Source organism: Hippocampus guttulatus, chromosome 23 (genome assembly GCF_054856545.1).
Source record: "Hippocampus guttulatus isolate MCC_2025c chromosome 23, RoL_Hgut_1.0, whole genome shotgun sequence".
NCBI lineage: Eukaryota > Metazoa > Chordata > Actinopteri > Syngnathiformes > Syngnathidae > Hippocampus > Hippocampus guttulatus.
Window position 1 is genome coordinate 1,317,740 of NC_141283.1, and position 19,915 is coordinate 1,337,654.

Below are 19,915 nucleotides of genomic sequence, written 5' to 3' on the forward strand. Positions count from 1 at the left end.
AAATCAGTTATTTTTTCGTATTATGACGGTCTCAAGATATGACATTTTGGGAATATGATTACTTAGGACAAAACGTCACACTCACGTACAACTGTACTTCATGTTTCGTATTTCTACTGAATGTACTAGCTACATTTTGATAGCAATCAAGACAAAGACAAGAAATTATGAAATATCAGCAATATATTTGGCAAAAATACATATTCGATGATCAAAGCATGACAAAAAAAAAACTCAGCTGGCAGAGTCAGCTAGTTGTATGGATGGACAAAAATATTCAGAAAATTCCAAACACAGGAGGTCCTTGATCTATGACAGCAGCCACCGAAAAAAAAAATCAATAATAAATTATTATAAAATTAAAAATGAACAAAAAAATTATTACAAATGACACCTCTCTCTCTCTTTCTCTCTCTCTCTCAGATACATCCACCCATCTTCCTCTTCCATCCTCCTCCTCCTCCCATCCCCTAACAGCTGCGTCTCTCCAGCCTTCCTTGACGCCGACTCCCCCATACTGATGAGCCCAGAGAGCCACGCACCTCCTCCTGACGTTGCCTCCTCTCCCTCACACCGGCTTGCGCAACAACAGTGACCGAGCGAGCCGTGGAAGTGCAGCCCCCCCCTCCTCCCCACCGCAGCCTGTCACTCTCGCCGGATCCTCCGTACTCCCAACACGGACCTTCGGAGCCGATTCGTCCTGAGAGACGGGGATGCGCGCATCGTCGCTACCGCCACGACCGCCACGACCGCCGCCCGGCCAGTCTTACATCGGTGTCACTACCTCCGCTTGGATTCAGCAACCGTGAGCACATCTGAAGCTATGCCCGACTCGAACGCGCCACTACCCAGCTCCAGTCCTCCTTTTCCTCGGCACAGTCCCTCGGGCTCCCTCGCTACCTGCCCGGAGGCACCGATGCAAGCTTGCTGAAGAGAAAAGAAGAATAAGAAAATAAACGCCCACAATCGACACTTCTACCCCCCCCCCCCTTTTTTTTTGTGGGGCCGGAATTCAAAGCCTGACTTGACTGCTTCTCCCTTGGATCATGCAGAGATTATTACGACGTTGAAGGAGAGAGAAAAGAAAGGATGGACCCGGTTATGTGCGTCGTGGGGCTGCTGGCGCTGCTCGTGGAGGGCATCCGTTGCCAAGGAGTGTACGGTGAGTGAGTGACACGCATGTACATGACCTTGCAAAAAAATATATAGATCATATAGTCGCCGTGACGCCGAACGCACCGCATGCATGATGAATTCTGCACACGCTCAAAGCACACAACTCGGATTCTGTTGTTGTCATCATGCAACGATGATGACAACAGGGAACCTCATCGCGGTGAGAAGTCTCACTCTGATATGTGACAGTCTTCATCTCTTTTTGTGCAACCGGTGGTACGGGTGGCGAGTCGCCATCATGATTCAGGCTGGAAGCTCACGTGTGCTCTACTTAACAGCAGAGCTGAATGTGAAGTCGCGTGTGTGTGTGTGTGTGTGTGTGTGTGTGTGTGTGGATGGGGTGCTTGTCGCCTGGCACCGTTACGCGGAGATGTGTTGTCGTGTGTGCAGGAATGATGCCGGTGTGATTTGCACTGTGGAAGCTGCAAAAAAATCAAAAAATCACTACACTCTTCACTTAGGTGTTTGGAGAGCTCCTCCAAAAAGCCCCTCCGGGCCCCTGTCTAATATTGACGTTCAGCCTTATGTTCAGATGCGCATTAAGAGAAAACGGCGTCCCAACATGGCTCGTCATAGAGGGGTTGGTTGATGGAACAGATGGAGCTGTGTGGTGTTGGGGTTTTTTTTCCCCCCCTTAAGTCCCCTGTGCTTTTGTGCCGCCGTGCCGTGCATTTTGAAAATGGTCATTTACCCCCCCCACATCCTCATCACTATTCCGCTCTTAGTGCCGCATCTGCTTTGTATGCACCTATCCGAGCGGGACGGCGCCATGCGATGAAACTAAAAAGATGCCCAAAGATTGCTTTGTAGAGGCGGGGCCTGGTGGTACGGTGTAAAATGGGGAGCGCGTGTGAATGTCTGCGTGTGAGCCGTGGCCGACAGTAGCTTCAGCCTGAGTGCGATCACTGTGTTTGTTTTGCTGCTCTCCCGGCGTTCGTGTAAATCGCTGAAAAGTGCATCCACGGTTCTGGCGCTCCTTTCCCACGTGCGAGGGCATGACAGTCAGTAAGTACTGGATGGTGTATTCTTCTCCAAAAACGTAAAACGTGATCTCTCACGGCACGCTAATATGCTGCGGCTCAGTGGCGTCAATCGACCTCATCTGGCGAATAATCGGGAAGTCATCCTTCATCGATTATGATCAATGTATCAATGATGAGCTCAATAAGCCGTGAGCGATGCGAGTCGTTGATGATGTCCGCACGTCCCCGATCCCCGGCCAACCAAACGGTCGGCGGGATGAAACAATGGCTGACAAAAGAATAATGGACTACTTTTCTCTGTTGTTCCAAAAGATAAGAGCTTTTTGGATACACGATATGAATATAAATCGGCGCGTTAAACAAATCTCGCATTGATCGAAGGTTACTGAACTGAATCGAGATGGCATCTTGGCGCACTCTGTGGCCCATAAACAAAGTAGCACGGTCCGAATGATCGATGACGAAACCGGATCCCGGCGGCAGCCTAAATAAAACCCGGCAAGCCATCGGAAAAACGCTGCGGTTGTGATTGTGATGAAATGCTCGGTTAATTAGCGTTGTGAATTCAATTGAGTCCCAAACAAGCCCGAGATGAACGATTAAATTAAGTGTCATTACGCCTATTTATCTGCAGTCATTTCTTGATTTGATGTTTTATATTGAGCGTTGCGGTCGGAGTTGTCACGGATTTCCAAGCGGAGGCAAAAGAGTGGTTGAACGCTAAAGTCACGTCAACTCCCCCGCCTCCTCCGCCCCCCCCCCACTCCCAACTAAGCGATGTAGTTATTAAGGAGAAGTCAAACACCAGTGAGTTAAGCGACAGTGCCAGAGTCTTTAGAGGGGCCTGATGTGGGCCAGTCACCCCCCCCCCCCCCCAAAAAAAAACGGCGTGGCTCCAGGCCACGGAACAACATCTGCTCGCCTGCTTGTTTTTGTTACGCACATCAGCCCAAAGTCCAGTGCACTCTCAGGAGATAACGCTGATATTTCATCGCTACATGCTAATACTGATGCTACTGTGAGATTTGGTGAAGTATGGTTTGGAATGGTAAATCCTAACCTGGTTTAGGTTTCCAGAGGTAGTGCTAGGTTATTTGTCTGGTTCGCAAGTGACGTCTACACTTGGAGGAAATAGTCGTGAGCAAGGCGAATAATCCGACATTTGCTTGTCGGCTTGGAAGTCCTGAGATAGTCTGATGCTTGTGATGCGTGACTGGTGCGCCACTGGAGGGACCGTCTTCCACTCCAGCTGGAACTGAGAAACAAAACAAAATATGACATACCACTTTTGATGAAGCAGGGATACAGTGACCGCCCCCCAACCCCCACAAAAAATATCCACAAATAATTGATGCCCACCCACAAAGATTTTTCATTACCTACAGATGGCACAAGAAAGCGGCAAAGCACTTTTTTCCTCTATTAGACAAGGCTGTGGGTTAAACCGCATGCTGTTCCTCCCTTCAGCACAACATACCGGATACCACAAGGTGGCGCCAAATCAATAGTCCGTCTTTAAACTACTCATGTCTTTCGCTTCAGCACAAACAGAAAAATTGTTGCGTTTTGCATAGCCGCGGACAATTTCCCAATGGCAGATTATGATGGTGGATTAGAAAAGTCTCCGAAGATGTGGCTGTCTTCTTTTATTTTTTTTCTTCATGTTTTCCGCCGAGTCGATGACCCGTGTTGCCTTGCTGCCTCTCAACAGATCAGTCTTGGTCAGGGGTCACTAACTTGGTGCTTACAGGCAAGGCACCAGCCGGTCCCCGGGGACCATGAGTAGCCCACGGGCCTGATCTAAAAATAGCTTTCCCCCACCCATGTTATGGGAGATTGTGATTTTCTAGGATTGTTGCACAAGAGATCATTTGAAAATATGATCGCCGGCAAAGATTTCTAGAAATAGCGTCGCATCTTGATATTTCTGAGCCCGAATGATTGCAGAAATTGCTTTGATAGCCCGCTTGCCGTGTGAAAGAGAATATTGGTACAAATCGCTACTTGCAACGGGAATCGCACCTTTTGGTGCAAATGATGCTTCAATGACGCACCCCTTTCGTGTTCCAAGCACCCAACAGCCGCAAACGAAACATGACTGGCGTACGACGGCGCCAAACGTTTTCTCTCCTCCGCCACTTCATCCGGAGTCGTTCGCCGCCGCCGCCCCGTCAGTCTGCGTATCAAAGTCAGTCGGTGCCCCCCGCCCCCGCCCCCAAACGCCTCGATCGCATTTCGTCTCATGCCGCATGGCAGAGGAAAAAGTTCCGACGGCGTTCTTTACCTCCGCCCCGTATCCCGCTTTCCCCTCCCCACGCTCGATTCCCGCTCGCATTGAAGTCCGAGCCATTGCCGCTTGTGTCTTTTCATGAGGCCCGGTTCAGACGCGCTGGCTTCTAAGCTATGCAAATGCATGCTGCCAGTGAAACTAAAGCCGTCTTTGTTGGCACTCAGAGGCCTCTTCCACGGGGTCCTTCATCATTTCCTTGGATCAGGACCCGAGCATTTCCCCGCCGTAATGAGAGCGAGGATAAGTCCGTCGACTTCTTGCCGTCCTCATCTCCGGGCTTGTCTCTTGCCACGATCCCTCCAGAACCAGCGCACATCCCAGGGGCGTGAGCGCTTCCATCGGTAGGCAAATGAGGGCAATACAGTGGGGGGCTCCGCTGCTCAAAGTTCTGCCCGCCCCCACTGCGGTAAAAGCGTGCCGCGGCCACGTTGGGAATAGCCGGTTACCTCGTGGGTGGCGATTCAGACGGCAGCATCTTAATCAAACCAACACGTCGGTTCTCTTTGGAGAAAATCCTGAGGGTGGAGATTTGCTGGCTGGATATGCGCAGCGTGGGACTGTGTTTTAGCCCAGGGTCTGGATTTGCCACGCGCTGTCCGTTTGCTACTTCGAATTAGGCCCGATCAAGGTGGATCCATCTTGTTGCAGTGCGGGTTGAAGCCTTGAGACAAAGTTCAAAAGACAAGTGGAATCTTTAAGCCCTCATCAAGAGTTCAGAGCCGTTTGGACTCGACATTGCCTCCGCGAAGCCAGACACAGGATTTAATTTAATCACGTCCTTGTCACTTGCCAGCCCTGTAGAAAACTCAATGCTATACTGAGAAAAAAAAAGACCTCTCACGTCCACAGTAATCCAGTCTAGGACACTGGTGGACCTTTAATTTGACCGGTCGTCATTTTGATGTTGTATGGATCTAATGGAACTCTCATATCACCTTTATTGACTCCAAATCAGTTCATTCATCCACGCAGCCGTCCATTTTCGCTCTAGTTTCTCCTCTTTAGACTTGAGGGTGAGTTGGAGCCTCACCTAGCTGACTTCATATGAGAGCAACCGTTTACTCGACGTGTACAGCGGCTGTAAAGCGCGTCACTACGTCTGAGCCGAAATGAACTAATTTGACTCGTGTTGGGGGATGCGGGCTTAAATGCGTCAGCAGTCAGCCAGGTGACTATAATCCTTGTATTTTTTTGGGGGGGAGGGGGGGCTTAGGCCACGACTGATCTCGAGGTGAATTGTGTTCCTGAACTCATCACCACACCCCTGAGGGCAAGGCGGCCATTGTTGACTAGCTCGCCATGCCACGTTTTCAATCAGCATGAGGCGCAGTCAACCATCGATCACGAACGGCTGCTTCAGTCCCCGTTTGTAGCCCGCCGCCTGCCGAGGGAATCGAACCTGTCACCCGTTGGCCGTTGCTGTGCTTGTGGTGAATTCGGTTCATGCCATGAACGAATGCGGTCTGATTCACATGACTTGCTTGAGTCAGTGTGGTTGTCCCGGACGAAACACATTAAATCTCAGTCGAATTGTGGAATGACAATTTAAGACAGATTTCTTTTGGGGGGGGGGAGGGGGAGGAATGCAGTGCATTTCAAAACGATTGCTCAACAAACACGATAATGACATAAATCTCTTTTACAGTGTCACTCAAGCAGGAATCAATGGGGGAAAAAAAATAAAAATACCACCTCATCATCTCTTAAAACGGCACTTCATCCTTGAAATTATGCCCAGAATCGGAATTGAAATCATCTTTAAATGCCTCCTAAATCTTTTAAATGGAACTTTCTTAAGCTTAGTTTAAAAAAAAAAACAACAAAAAAACGTACCGTAGATTGCGCTCGTATGTGAAAATCACCACTTAGATGTCCGCAATACATTGCAGCAAATTTAAACTGGTGATGATTCGATTTACTTCTTGTCAGTTGCACTTATGTGTTGGGGGCGGGGGGGGGGGGGGTTCACTGTTTTGGTTGTGCTTCTTTTGCCGCAAATCTGCCGACGTGTTAATTAAATTACTGCTCCCCCGCGGTTAAACTGATGCCTCTTTCGTCAACCTGCCAGAATCGCAAGGTTTATGTAATGTGTTCGCATTGCGTCGAAACAGCTTCTGCCTAATGAACGCCAGGTCTCCCCCCCCCCCCACCCCCTCCCCACCCCTACTTTATCCCAAGTTATCAACTTGGTGAGTGGCAGCGCTTCCAATCACAGGGAATTATACATGCGAGCAGCCATCAAAGACACAAGCGTGATGAGAGGACTTATTGAATATGAATGGCCGCTCCCGTCTTCTGTCACTCAGTGGGATTGTCATTGTTAAGCCAAACTGGCAGCAGACTCGTTTTACAGTGGCTGGCGGTGCCGGGAAGTAACGCAGTCGCGAAAGTAACGCGTATTAGAAGATTTCAGTAAGAATTACCGCGGTGTGCTTTTTTTTTTTGCGGGGGCACAGCGGACGTTGTTTTATGACTTTATTGGGGCCATAAATCATTCCTCCCTTTTCATCTTGGACATGAGGAAGTATTACAATCCAAATGTGAACCCGATTGTTATGTATTGTGGTGTTATGGTATGAATCATCCATACTTGCTGGCTTCATAAGGGGTTATTAATCATTCTGCCTGTTGATTGTTTTTTTTTTTTTTTCTTGCATCAGAAAATAATGTGCATTCAATTCATTGTAATTTTTGGTGTACTTTGGGTTGTCTTGCGGTTTGAAAAAAAACAGTTATTCATTCTTTATGGCATTGTGAGGGCGATTAAACATTCTTGCCATTGATCGTCTGACATTGGAAGGTTGTTAAATCTAGATTAATTTTTCACTTTACTGATGTAACTTTATTTTTTTTTAAATAGGGGTTATAAATTCCAACTTGACATTCTTTGTGGCTTTATTAGGGGTTATTAAGCGTTTTACCCGATGATCTTGTGACATCAGCAGGTCACAAAAATCAGTATAAAAACCTGATGAGCTGTCCAATCGAGTGACCGCTGTCCCCAAAAGGGTTCAATTTCCGGGTGTGCAATTTGGATGGTTTGCGGTGGTTGTTCATTTGAACGGTCATCACAACCCTTGTGAGCGTTTGGCACCAGTCATAGAATTCCTTATTATTATTTTTTTTAAATATCAACTGTCGCCTCAACCTCTCTCACCATTTTACACACGTCAGACTAGTCTAAAGTCTAATTAGGGAAGTTGTAAGTACTCGGAGAAGTGGCGTGAGATGATTTATTTTTTTTGCGTGTTACGGCATCCGCAAGAGGCTAATGCCAGCCTTCAACTATGTCACTTCAGCCCACACGGGTCTACTAAGTGCTTCTACTGTCGAGTGACGTCTGTTGTCATAGTGACAGTCCACGGACCTGCCATTGCCAAAGTGTTTCGACTCTCCCGGCTTCCTCCTCCTCTTCTTCATCCGCTGGGCCTCACGTTACCGGAGAAGCTTTCGTCCCAAACGCGAAGTGATTGCAGAAGCGCGAGCGGTCGCGCACGAGAGCAGATTAAAAAAAAAAAAAAAGGGTGAATTGGTGAGGTGGTGGCGGCAGAGTTAGATGTCTCCTCCCGAAAAAAAACGACTGCTGCGAGGCGACAGCAATAAGCTCTTATCTTGGTGGCCGCGAAGCGCACACGCTACCTCGGCCTGCGGGAGCCATGGCAACCGCGTCTTCAGTGGTCTTGACAGTTTTTTTTTCCAAGACATTGTCCGTGTGCATTTTATTGGTTCGCCACAGCCATCGATTCTAATCTATTCAATTTGGGCATTCTGTAAGGAACCTCCCTTTATTCCTTACAGGTGTGCATTTTTACGACGGTTATAAATTCCAAATGGACATTGTGTCACGGTTTTCCAGGGGCCATAAATCTGTCTCATTTTGATCTTCTAATATCAAGCGAACATAAAATCTTGATGCCCATTTTTATTATTATTATTATTATTAATTTTTTTTTTTACAGGTGTACATTTTTATTGCTTTACAGAGGCTGAGCATTGCAGTATTTTCCATTAACAACGTCCTTTATGACTCGAACGCTCCTTTTATTGTTTACAAGTGGACATTTTGTGGCGGTCATGCATTGCTTTTCCATTTTATTGGGGTCGGAAATATTTTTCGATTCTTGAATCTTTTTTTGGGTATGGGAAGGAAAAGAAAATCTTTATGACATTGGATATAAAAAGCCGACAGGTTATTTGGGAAGTATGTGGGGTATAAAAAAAATGAGACCAAAAGAAATCATGACAAAACGTTTCCCAACAATGTCACCTGTAACCTGTGCCACTCGACTGGAATAAAATTTCCTTTACAGAGGGCCAATACAAATAAACGAGGGTAGTAGTGTGGGTTTAACTCTTATAAATTGTTGCCGGGTGTTTTTTAGTCGTTTTAAATGGGCGACAGCGCATACCTGCCACAACTTTCTTTGCAGGCTTTTCATCATGTTTTTTTTTTTTTAGGCTTTCTCGTAGAGGCCTGAAGCTTATGTGCTAACACAAGTGCTATTTTGAAGTGTTTAAACCCCCCCCCCCCCTTATCATTGTTACCGGGTTACAGGGTGCCTGAAAGGATTAAACAATATTTTCAACTTTTTTTTTTTCTTGCGCTGCTGAGAAGTGCCGACTGAAAACGATGGAGGTCTTCTTCAATGTCGCTCGTACCTCCGCCATGTCCTTATGTTGTATCGACTTTCAACGGCGAGAAACTTGCCATTGAATGGCCAAAAGAGGGCTACAATCAACGCAGTTAGGGAGAGTCGCCGGGCCCCGAGGGTCACTCGTAATTTATGCAGGGAAGGAGTTTCGGTGCCTTCTGTTCTCAGTCCGCAATCAAAGGTGCTCGGCGGTGAGCAACGAGGCTTTGCGTAGGCGCCGCTTTCTCCTTAACCTAAACGCCGGCTTGATTGTGTGAACGCGCAGGTCAATAGTCAATCTGTTGCTGATTGTGTGGTTACTGCTTGCGGGAGTGGGTTGGGGGGGGGGGATGTTATTGGGAGAAAACATGCTTTGGCGCTCTGAGTGCTGCCATCGCTGTTGCTTTTCGCGCACCTTTGTCCACCTTAGAGAGAGAGAACGATAACCGACATCAGGAGGGTTTTTTTTCCCCCCTCAGGTGTTTTTATTAGTCGGGGGGGGGGGCGGAATCCCCTTGAATGACAACACACATTTTGAGAAATGTCCATTGTAGTGTTTTGATGCACAACTGTGACATTAAGATGAATTCATATAAAAGAAAACAACATTTGAATAGCTGTCCACTCTAGTAACCGCAGTCCCGCAAAGGGTTAAACGTTTAAAAATATGCTCAGTGACTTGAATGAAATCTTCTCGTGGTTGATATGTGACCAAGTTATATTTCAGAGTTTTAAAAAAAATGTGAATGATCTGTCGTTGGGGGTTTCTCAACTTTGGATTTCAAGTTAACTTGAGAGAGAGAGGAGCCGCCGCGGGTGCCCGCGCCGCCATCAAAAGAACAGTTAACGGAAAATGACAAACTAATACAACATACGAATCCATTTCAAACACCGAGAAAGACCGAGCGAGTTGTCGTTCTCATTTTGCGGTGGGCAGTTAATGCGGATCCCGCTTCCAACGCCAATGGTAGAAATTGTTTCTATCTTGCTGTCATTGGTAAACCGATTTCACTCGCGCTCGCGCGCAACCGCTGCCGTCGTACTGACGCCAAACACGAGCGGCTTCTTCATCCTCGGCTCCACGGCGTTGTTAAAGTTTCACGACATGGATATTAAAACACTTAAATCCACGCTTTGCCGACAGAGGCGACGCCTTTCAAACAACGTGTCACAGCAGCATCTCCGGATGCATTAATGATGCCCTCCAAAGAGGTGCAACATGGGGGGATGTTTCTATATTTATATCCTAAGCCACATTCTGACACACACACTCGCTGAGAATATTCATGAATTCAGCACCGCGTCGATGCGGCAGTTGTGAAAATTTTGGCAGCGGCCCTTCAGCGGTGAGAGGCCTCCTGCAACGGGCGCTGCTGTATGTATGTATGTGCGTATTTGTGTGTGTGTTTTCCCCCCCGTGGCTTTCTGGGATGCTACTGAGGTAATTGGATGTGTGACGCCCACGAAAAATCCCCTTTAGCCTCTGGGCAAGCGCTCTTTCAATCCCAGCATGCCTCTGCGAAAAAAAGCGCAACCCCAGAGGAAGGCTTATTCTTTCAACTGGCAAACATCAAACGCTCCCCGGTGGCGGGGAAAGCCCGTTAGCGCATTGTGACACCGGCACGTGCGTCGGCCATCGCCGCCTGATTGAAATGCGATCACGCAACAGGGTTCACAAAATCAGTCCCGCGATGTGCAAGTCATAAGTAAGCGTCTCGTCTGAAGCGTTCATGACGTTTCAAGTTCATCCGGTATACCGTGGCGAAAATCGAGCAAGTCAAGTCGAAATTTCAAGCATGAGTCAAGTCATTACTTGGGTGAAGCAAGTCAGTCGGCTAATCAAGTGTAATGTTTATTGTACAGTTACTCAACTGCATGTCTCCAAAAAAAAGTAAACATTGTCAGCTAACTGAATGTAGCTTAGCCCCTCTCGCTAGTTAGAATGAACTAACAGTTGGTTCAGATTTGGGAAGGATGCAAACAGCGGCTGGTGTTTTGTCAGTCGCTTTCTTAAGCTTGCCAGGTCAACAGTCGTGGTCAACCGTCATGTAGAATGCGATGGCAGCTCCAACAAAAATGAATACCCGCAACTTGACATTTGCTTCTTGTTTGATTTGCGATTGGCGAGCTAAACTGTGACGTTAGCAAAGCGTGTCTTTGTGGGTTTCACCGTGAACGATGAATGTTGGATTTTATAGCATGTTTGTCCTCCTACCAGAAACCATATTAAAACAAAAAATATAATTCCCTCACACCTCTTTTTCCTTTTTCAAAACTTTTGGAAAAAGCTCCGGAGGAGCCACTAGGGCGGCGCTAAAGAGCCACATGCGGAATTTGTAGCCAGTCTGGTCACGTACTAAGGATGACAGACCGTCTCACCCAGACTTTTTAAGCTTTAATTACATTTTCACCTCGCACTGTTCGTTTTCTAAAAGCTAATTAAATGCCACGATGATAAAATCACAGATTGGCCAAATAAAAATAAAAAAAGCTTTTTGTTTGCACGCTACAATACAGTATCACATTCTCATGTTATCAGAGTCAGCAACAATGCGAATTTGTGTCTTTTTTTTTTTTTTTGTAAGCGACTCATATGAGTCGATGATTGTAATTGCCGCCGCTAATTGCTTTGTTGATCCAATAATAGAAGAATCAACTTGATTGCTTGAGGACTAATCAGCCGGTTAGCAATGTCAAACCGGAAGAATCAACGGGTTCGATTCAAGCGATGCGGCGAATGAGCAAGTGTTTTATAATTGCCGTGAACTGGTTCAGCCGCCATGACACTCTTGTCACTTATTGACTGACGCCACAAAAGTAATTGTCGTCTGTTTACGCATTTAAATGACCTTCTTGTATGCGGCTCGCTTTTAATTCCCATTGGAGTTTTTTTTTAAGGGGGCGGGGGGTTGTTCTTCTAAATATAGGATTCGGGCAAACAAGGATTGATTGAGTTGTTCCCGTCACGGCACCGCAAGCGAGAGGGCACGTCGGAGCTGCGCGGCAAAATTGGCTTTATGGAATTAAAAATGCAAAATGGACTTCCGTATTTACAGTAGGCAAGCAGAACACAATGGAGGCGGCGAGCCTTTTAACCTCCATCCGCCGGGAGTCGGCTCGCAAACCATGGCGCCCGCCATTAAAGATCTTCTATTATGGAAATGAGTTCCGACGTACTCCTCGCGCGGCGAGCGAAACGCAGGGCGCCACGTTGGTGCTGACGGCGCCGTAATGAGGGCCCGCCGATGTAAACTGCTAATAAAGTTATGAAGAGAAATCGTTTGCGGGAGCATTGCGAATCAGGTTGGAGTGGTTGGAATGATGGACGCCTGGTTGTTGTTTCTTTGTTTTTGTCTTGGTTGGTGCTTTATGTCTTTGCTTTTGTTTTTCCCAACCGTCTATTGCTATTTAACAACAAAAAGAAAATTTGGTCATGTTGGTTAGTTTGTCGTGTAGAGATTCTTTGGGGGGATCTTTTGGTGTTTCAAATTTGGTTTTATTATTCTCATAATTTTACCTTTTTTTGTTGAGTTTTTAATCAGTTTTTTCCTGGTACTTGATTCTCCCCATTTCCCTCTCATGTTAATTATTTTGTATTTATTTACCCCTTTGCTCTTCCCCCTGGTTTTTGTTTTTAATTGCTATATTTTATGACTATATTAGCAATAGCTGGTTCTTAAATTATTATTTTTTTGCACATTTTCTTTCATTTCACCCCTTCACCCCTCAGTTTCCTGTTTTTATTTCCCCTCATTCCATCCGCGTAATTACACCTGGGGTACACATTGGCAGCTTATTAAAACATCGCAATCTGTTTTTTACAAAAAAAAAAAAAAAAAGTCATTGCGTGAACACAATTGAGTCGCATGGCCTGTTCGAAAAAACAACTTGCCCACCTCTGACTTAACGTACGGCTGGCCTGACCTATTTTAGCGCAAAGCGGCGTGACACACTTGAAATGGAGCGCGCTATTTAATTTCCAGTGCTCATGTGCACCAGTGCACCGCTTGTGTGCACCCCCTTGATATGTTTATTTCATATTATTGAATGAAGGGTTCGGTTCAACATTTTTTTTTTTCCTGAAACGTCATACCGAATTACAATGCATTGTAAAATCCATATTGCGCAGCCCCATCTCTGATGAAAATTTGCTCTGGATATACAACAGTTTAGTTTGGATCACACTGCACAGTTTATTGCGTCACCACCAAACACGTGACCATGCTTTATTTTATTTTTTTCACACCATCGGGCTTTATTATGGAACGATTTAATGGGCTTGCGCCGGCGTATTTTGTCATCACCCCGAACGAACAACAAACTTCTCCCACTCCTGCTTGTAAGCAGCACCCTTGTACTATTTACGAGGAGCCGTATTGTGTCGTGTCGGAGGCTTTCTCCCACGCGTGCGTGCAAATGGGGGTTGTTGAGGGAGCAAACGGACACGCGGGATGCGGACGCATAGCCGTGCAAGTGTGATCTCTTCCGTTCACGTGTGAACGTACTGCACGGTTCAGGGAGCGTTTTTTATTTTATTTAAACTCACTGGCACTTCACGCTCTCACATGCTGTGTGTTTTTGTGTGTATGCACGTGTGTGTGCGAGTGAGACACAGAGAGGAGAGACACAATAAGCAAAAATCCCTCGCTGTCTTGAAGATTCGCCTCCGTCGCCGCGCTCTCACCTCCTTTTTTTTTTTTCGAGTGCACGCGGGAGGTGAGAGCGCGAAAGCCTCAGCTGTCATCACAGTTTAGATCAGTGGTGGGCACGCGCACGCCCGCGCACACACGCACGGCCTTCGCCTGCATCCCCCCCAACCTCCAGTGGCGAATTATGCAACCTCGGGAAGAGAAAGAAGAAAAAAAAACAAGGTCAGGAAAGTATCCAGCGAAGGATCAAGCAAGATAAGCAGGAGGTGAAAAGAGACAGCAAAAGCCTCGTCGTCTTCTTTTTCCTACTGACATGATGACAGTGTGTGACTCAAAGGAAGGTCAGGACCCTCGCGGACCAGCGATTTAGTGGACAACACTTTTTTTTCTAGGAAAAACTGTCAAGATTTTATTTGTTGGTTGCGATTCTTAGATGAGTAAAAAGAACTTTTCACTATTCCACTGCAATATCAATGTTACATCCAAGTGATAATTTCTCTGCCTGGATTTTACAGAACGCACGCTTAGTGTACTCGAATGCCCTTGCCTGTGGGAAAGGACAGCCATCGTCGCCAATGCACTTTTCGGTTTATTGAACGCGGGGAAAACGGTAAAACACCATCGCGCAGAAGCTGCTGTGTGCCACAGCTCACGCCCAGACACTCACATGGCCAAACGACAGATGGACGACACTAAATTGTCACACTTTTTTCTTTTTTAAATACCAAGGTCACTCCTTGATAACTTGGTTTGTGTGAGGACGTCAAAGGCCCCGAAGAGATCCATATGTCATCTTGCTTAATTAGTGACGATCCCACCTCGTAGCGACAGGTGCCATCAAAACTGCCGGCTTCCTCTCCTGGGGAATTAACCCAAATGAGCCCCAATCAGAAGCGAGTGTACTTTTGACAGATGGCCGACACTAAATTGGGAAGTTTCTTGGCTGCCGCTGTCCCGCGTGGGCGGAGCATGGCGTCAAAGTTTGACGATCGTTTTGAGGATCAGCCAAATTAACGATCAGCCGCAGAAAGTGAACAGGAGCTTCAAAAAGAAGGCGAATGTGTTTGCTTACGAAAATAGTTGTTGTTTTTTTGAAACAAAATAGTCTTTTTTTTTTTAATCTTACTTGAAAAAAGTGAGAGTCCTTTGAAAATAAAGTACCGTTTCTCACAATAAAAAGTAAGCTTTTAATAAGATTTGATTTTCTGAAGTGGAAAACGCTGCAAGGCACGTGGTCGTCATAGATAGCAGCCAGTGGGTTCAAACTTACAAAGTCACGCCAGTGCCCAGCGAGGTTTTATTTATTTATTTTCTCCTCATTTATTAGATTTAATTTTTTATTTTTTAACGCAAAATAGGCAATCTATTCGCTGTCACCCGCGGACAGGAAGGCCGCCCCGCCGCCGTCTGCGAGCTTCCGACTAATATGATTTTGTCTGTGCAATCTAATAAAACACAAGACATTCCCCCTCTTTGCACTCTCTACATCCTGGCGGAAGCTCCGTGATTGATGGCGGACGTGGCGTCGCTCAGTACGCGATGAGCGAAAGGCACCTTGTGGACTTTTATGATGCGTGACGCAGCATCCGGGGGATCGTTTTGGAGGCGCGCGTGTCGCCGTGCCGTCATAACGGCCCGCTGTCGCACCAAAAAGTGCTTACCGCCAAAGAGAATTTCTCCTGGCCTTTTTTGCAAAAGTTTGAGATACGAGCACGGTTCTATTCTTCTGTTTAATGCCACAGCCGGTTAAAGATTACTGTCAAACTAAACATAAAACTAAGAGAATTGCATATGTATATTTGAAACAACCACATACTTTGCCTTTAGCCGTGATAACTTAATGCTAACACGTAGTCCAAAACGTCACAAACGGGCTCACGTATCGCTACGTGTCAGCGTGAGAATACTTCAAGCGTTGGATATTTGAACTCCAAATGTGCAGCAACACACGCAGACAGACAACATACTGTATACAATATACTCATTGGCATATATTCTTGAGCCTCTGCGAAAAATGACTGTTAAGTTACTGAGTCTCTTGTAGTCGTTGTATCATCGTTGTTGGAATGACTGTGTTCCCAGTGGCCAAGTCTTTGAAGCCTAGAATTTAGTTCCGTGTTCCAAAATGTCAGACTTTGAGTTCAATTTTGGCTTAGGGGCCTTAAGGAGAACTTTTTCAGGCGTCCTGCGATGATAGACATGTCCACCTTTTCCATGTCGATCTGTGATTCACATTTTCAGTCCAAAGAAGTCTGTCCCAATACTTTTGTCTATGCAGCATGTGCCCAATGACCAAAATAACCAAAGTCGACGTGAGCACTTTTGCGCCGGCGCTACATCGGCCTGTACGCTGAAGGCGATGTTGAGCATCCATGCCGCTGGTTGCCCGCGGCGACCGCTTCCCTCCCTCCGGGCACTCGGGCCTCTGGGAGGGATGGTTGGGCCGCATTGTGTCTGCCGGCGTGGAGGTCACGGATGGTGATAGATGGCCTCGGGGTGGCCTAAGGTGCCGGCTTTAATGATGACCATTTGGAGCTTCGAATTTGACGATGTTGTGATGAGCCAACGATACGGTTTTAATGTAGCTTTTCGACGAACGTGACCAAACTAATGGCCATGCTGGAGTCTTCTTGATTTTTGATCGTTGGAACCATTTCCAATGAAATGGCCGCCCCCTACGATGTATCATATGGTCAGCTTCCCACGGTTCGTCGTCACGAAGGCTTTTTCACTATTTTTTTTTTTTTTCGAGTGAGCTCTCGAAATGTTTACTTTCATTCCCAACTGTATGACTTCTCAGTTGTGCAAAATCTTCTCCATGGCTCCGCGGGTAGCGGCGCGTTTGGCGCATCGTGACAGCTATCTATAAACGCCATTGACTTTGAATTAAGGCCACGACGTGTGGCCATCCATCATAAGGAGTGCGTCCGGGACAAAAAGCTGGCGGCGTGATGCATGGACTTCCTTTCCTTGCACTCCCCCAGCTCAATTGCCCCTTTCCTCCTCTTCTCCTGCTGTCCAAACTGACTGACCCCCCCCCCTCCCCCCACGCTCCTCCGACCCATTTAACACTGCGTGGAGTCCTTCCTCTGCTCCTCAGACTACAAAGTTCTTTCGAGCATTCTCTTGGCCACACCATTAAGTACTGGGGGTCAGTTATTTTTATTGAAATCATTTTTTCCCCCCGTTAATTTAACACCAAACGATATTCGAACAAAAATAAAATAAAGCATTTTTTCAATTTTGTCAATGCATTTTCAAATATTTTTGCAACAAAATATTCAATTTGTCTAAAAATACTTTGGATTTTTTTTTCGGGTGGAGGAAGGCGGGGGTCCGAAATAAAACGATAGAAACAGCTGTAAGCTGCAGCGCGCCACAAATGACTTTGCACCACCACCACAATGTGGATGAATGTTAAATGACCCTGTCAATCAAAAGTGAACATTACACTGCCGGGTGAGAATTCAATGAAGGGTTTGGAGGTCATTAGCAAGGTCATGTCATTTTACCTGCTTGAAGCCAAACTGTGGGGATTCTCTCACTCTCTCGCTTTCATTCCTTGCTCGCTCGCTCGCTCCGTGCTTGTTCCTTAGCACATGACGAGGTTACATTGCTCAATTTCATGGTCTGACGGGCCTTTCGCCTCACCAGGTATCACACTGGAGTGCACCGTGTCCCGGCAGTTATGGGGGAGTTTATTTCATTTAGCTTCTGCCACCAAACAACCATCAGAAGGACAGCAGAGAAAAAAAAAATAAATACAATTTTTTAAAAAATAGACTGAAATTCCGCTCCGTATGAACACTGAAATTGTAATCCCATTTGGACATCGAGGCTTTGCGGTAACGGTAAATTTGTTTATCTTTCTGCATCGGCGCTTCTTGGGCTGCTAAAATCCTCATGTCGGACATCAGTGAGGAGGGTTAGCTTATCTTTTGCTAGTTTTCTCCTTCAGGAAGGTTCGTAGTCGGAAACGCCGAGCTGAGGTGAAAAAAGGTTAATCAAGCCATCTGCTGTTTCAACGCGCCGAGGCTTCGCTTGCTTCATCGTCGATTCTGCAGCAAGGTTATTTTGATGAAAACTAATCAACAAAGTCACTAAAATTGTAAAAAAAAAAAAAAAATTGTGAATGAAAAATATCAGAAAAGCTTTTTTTAATAAAGCGAACTGAAAGTACATTTTGCAAAACTAGCTAAAACCATAACTCTAGCGTAAATCTTTGTCAATAATTTCTCATTTTAAATTTCGATTTATTCATATTTATTTCAGTATTGTTTGACATCCGTAGCTACATAAGGAAAGGTCAGTTGTTTGAGAACTGTATTTCAACTTTACTACCGGAGAAAACCCACGCCGGCACGGGCAAAACAATTTGGAGGATCATTTGACGTCAACCACAAATTGCTTTCAACCTCTTGCATAGTTTGGGAGGCCATTCTATCAAAGCACGAGACGTTACGTCGCTTTACCTTGTTTGCTTGTCATCACGGTATCCCAGTTGCTTGCCTAATTAAGTGCATCCTTTAATTGGCCTACATGTTTGCATATATATGCGTCGACAAAAAATAAATAAATTAAATAAAATAAAATAAATCTCTACAGGGACAATAAGTCTTCCTTGAAATATTAGCTTGTAAACAAAGTGGCGGGAAAACCTAATTAATTTTCATTGGCTGTTTCTGAAGGCACCGTTCGGGGATGTTGATGAAACGTGTTTGCCAAACATTCTCATCTTGTTTATTTTTTAAAAAATGCAAAAACAAACAATTTAAAAAAAAAAGGCATTCCTTAGCCTTGTCATCATTATGTATTTCATTACATGTGCATCTATGTTGCCGTTTTAACGGCCGCTGATTAAATGACAATTGGACTTGCGAGTCGTCATCCAATTTATTGGCTTAAAAGTGATTCGGGAGCAATCGGCTGCAAAGTAATTAAAAATAGTGAGCGTGTGTAATAAATGGGAAATCTGGAACAGCTGTCGGGAGATGACAATTCCACGGCGAGAATGGGAGGAATGCATGTCCCCGGTGCGACAGTAATTAGTGTTAGCGGCGACAGGAAGACGAGGACTCCTGCTGGCCAATAATGGAGACGTACTATTAATAATCATAGCTGGTGCATCTGATGGGCAAAGTAGCCGATTAGCCAAGTCATTGAATTGTTCAGGGGAGGATTAATTAATCATGTGGAGACAAAAAATGAACGACGTGTCTGCGAACATCTCAGGTGCCGTTGATTTAGTCTCAACTAGTTTACACTACGCATGATGGTAGTTCGGCTCTCCTCAAACATCAAGGTGTCGTCAAATAGGGTTAACAGTTACGGTCGTCACTGATTTTTCGTGGTTCATGTCACACTATTTTGTTTTTTTTGTTTTTGTTGAACGTGAAGTTCTCTTCGATCCTGCTTTTTATGCCTACAGCAAAAGCTATAAAACCCATTCAAATTTGCTCGCCAACCGCAGTCCTGGGCGGACCGTCTTTTCTGAGAACCACCCAGCACAAAATAATAGTGTGAAAAAGTTGGACGCCAAAATATCAAACAATCACGTGAAAATCAGTCAGTACTGCAGCAACTCGGCAACATGCAAACGCTACACAGGAAGGGTAAAGCCGAGATCGGAACCTCGATCCTCGTAACTGTGACTGACTAACCGCTAGGCCAGCTGCCTCTGTCAATATCGACAATGTGTGATTCAGAACCAGGATTAAGAGGCTTGATTTTTAGAATGAAGAAAATGGATTTCTTCCAGCGTAGCGTACAAATAAGCGATCGAACATCTCGTGAGCCCCGATTGCCCCTTCATGATATTTGCCTGCGGGATCATTACAAATAATGGAGTGGCTGAAATCGCTTTTGGTCTTTGTGGGCGGGAAACTTAAAGCCAACCAACCCTTAAAAGTTGTCTCACAAACAAAAAAAAACAAAACGAGACGGACTCACTTGACCTTCACGCAACGGCCCCACCGCTTAATAAAGAAATCCATCAAGTCTCCGCCCAAGCGCGGTGGCTTAATGTAATGTTGAGCCGTAGCTTGCGTTACTCGACGGCACAGTCGGCCACACTCATATTTGTCTTAGGGAATTAAGCGACTAAAATGCAAAGAGCGGCGGCGCGGGAAGAGCCATCGACGTAACGATGATGGACGACCCTGACAATCTTCTGGCGCATCTTCAGTG

At 45.9% G+C, this 19,915-nt stretch overlaps 1 protein-coding gene across 2 annotated transcripts in view; it reads left to right on the forward strand.

Annotated features, from left to right (window-relative positions):
- Window positions 1-482: 482 nt before the first annotated feature.
- LOC147185623 (MAM domain-containing glycosylphosphatidylinositol anchor protein 2-like) overlaps window positions 483-19,915 on the forward strand; it is a 91,194-nt gene continuing 71,761 nt past the window's right edge. For both annotated transcript variants that reach the window (XM_086104321.1, XM_086104322.1), the window contains exon 1: window positions 483-1,162. In XM_086104321.1, the coding sequence (XP_085960447.1) occupies window positions 1,090-1,162 (73 nt within the window). In that variant the 5' untranslated portion in view covers window positions 483-1,089. The remainder of the gene's footprint in view (window positions 1,163-19,915) is intronic.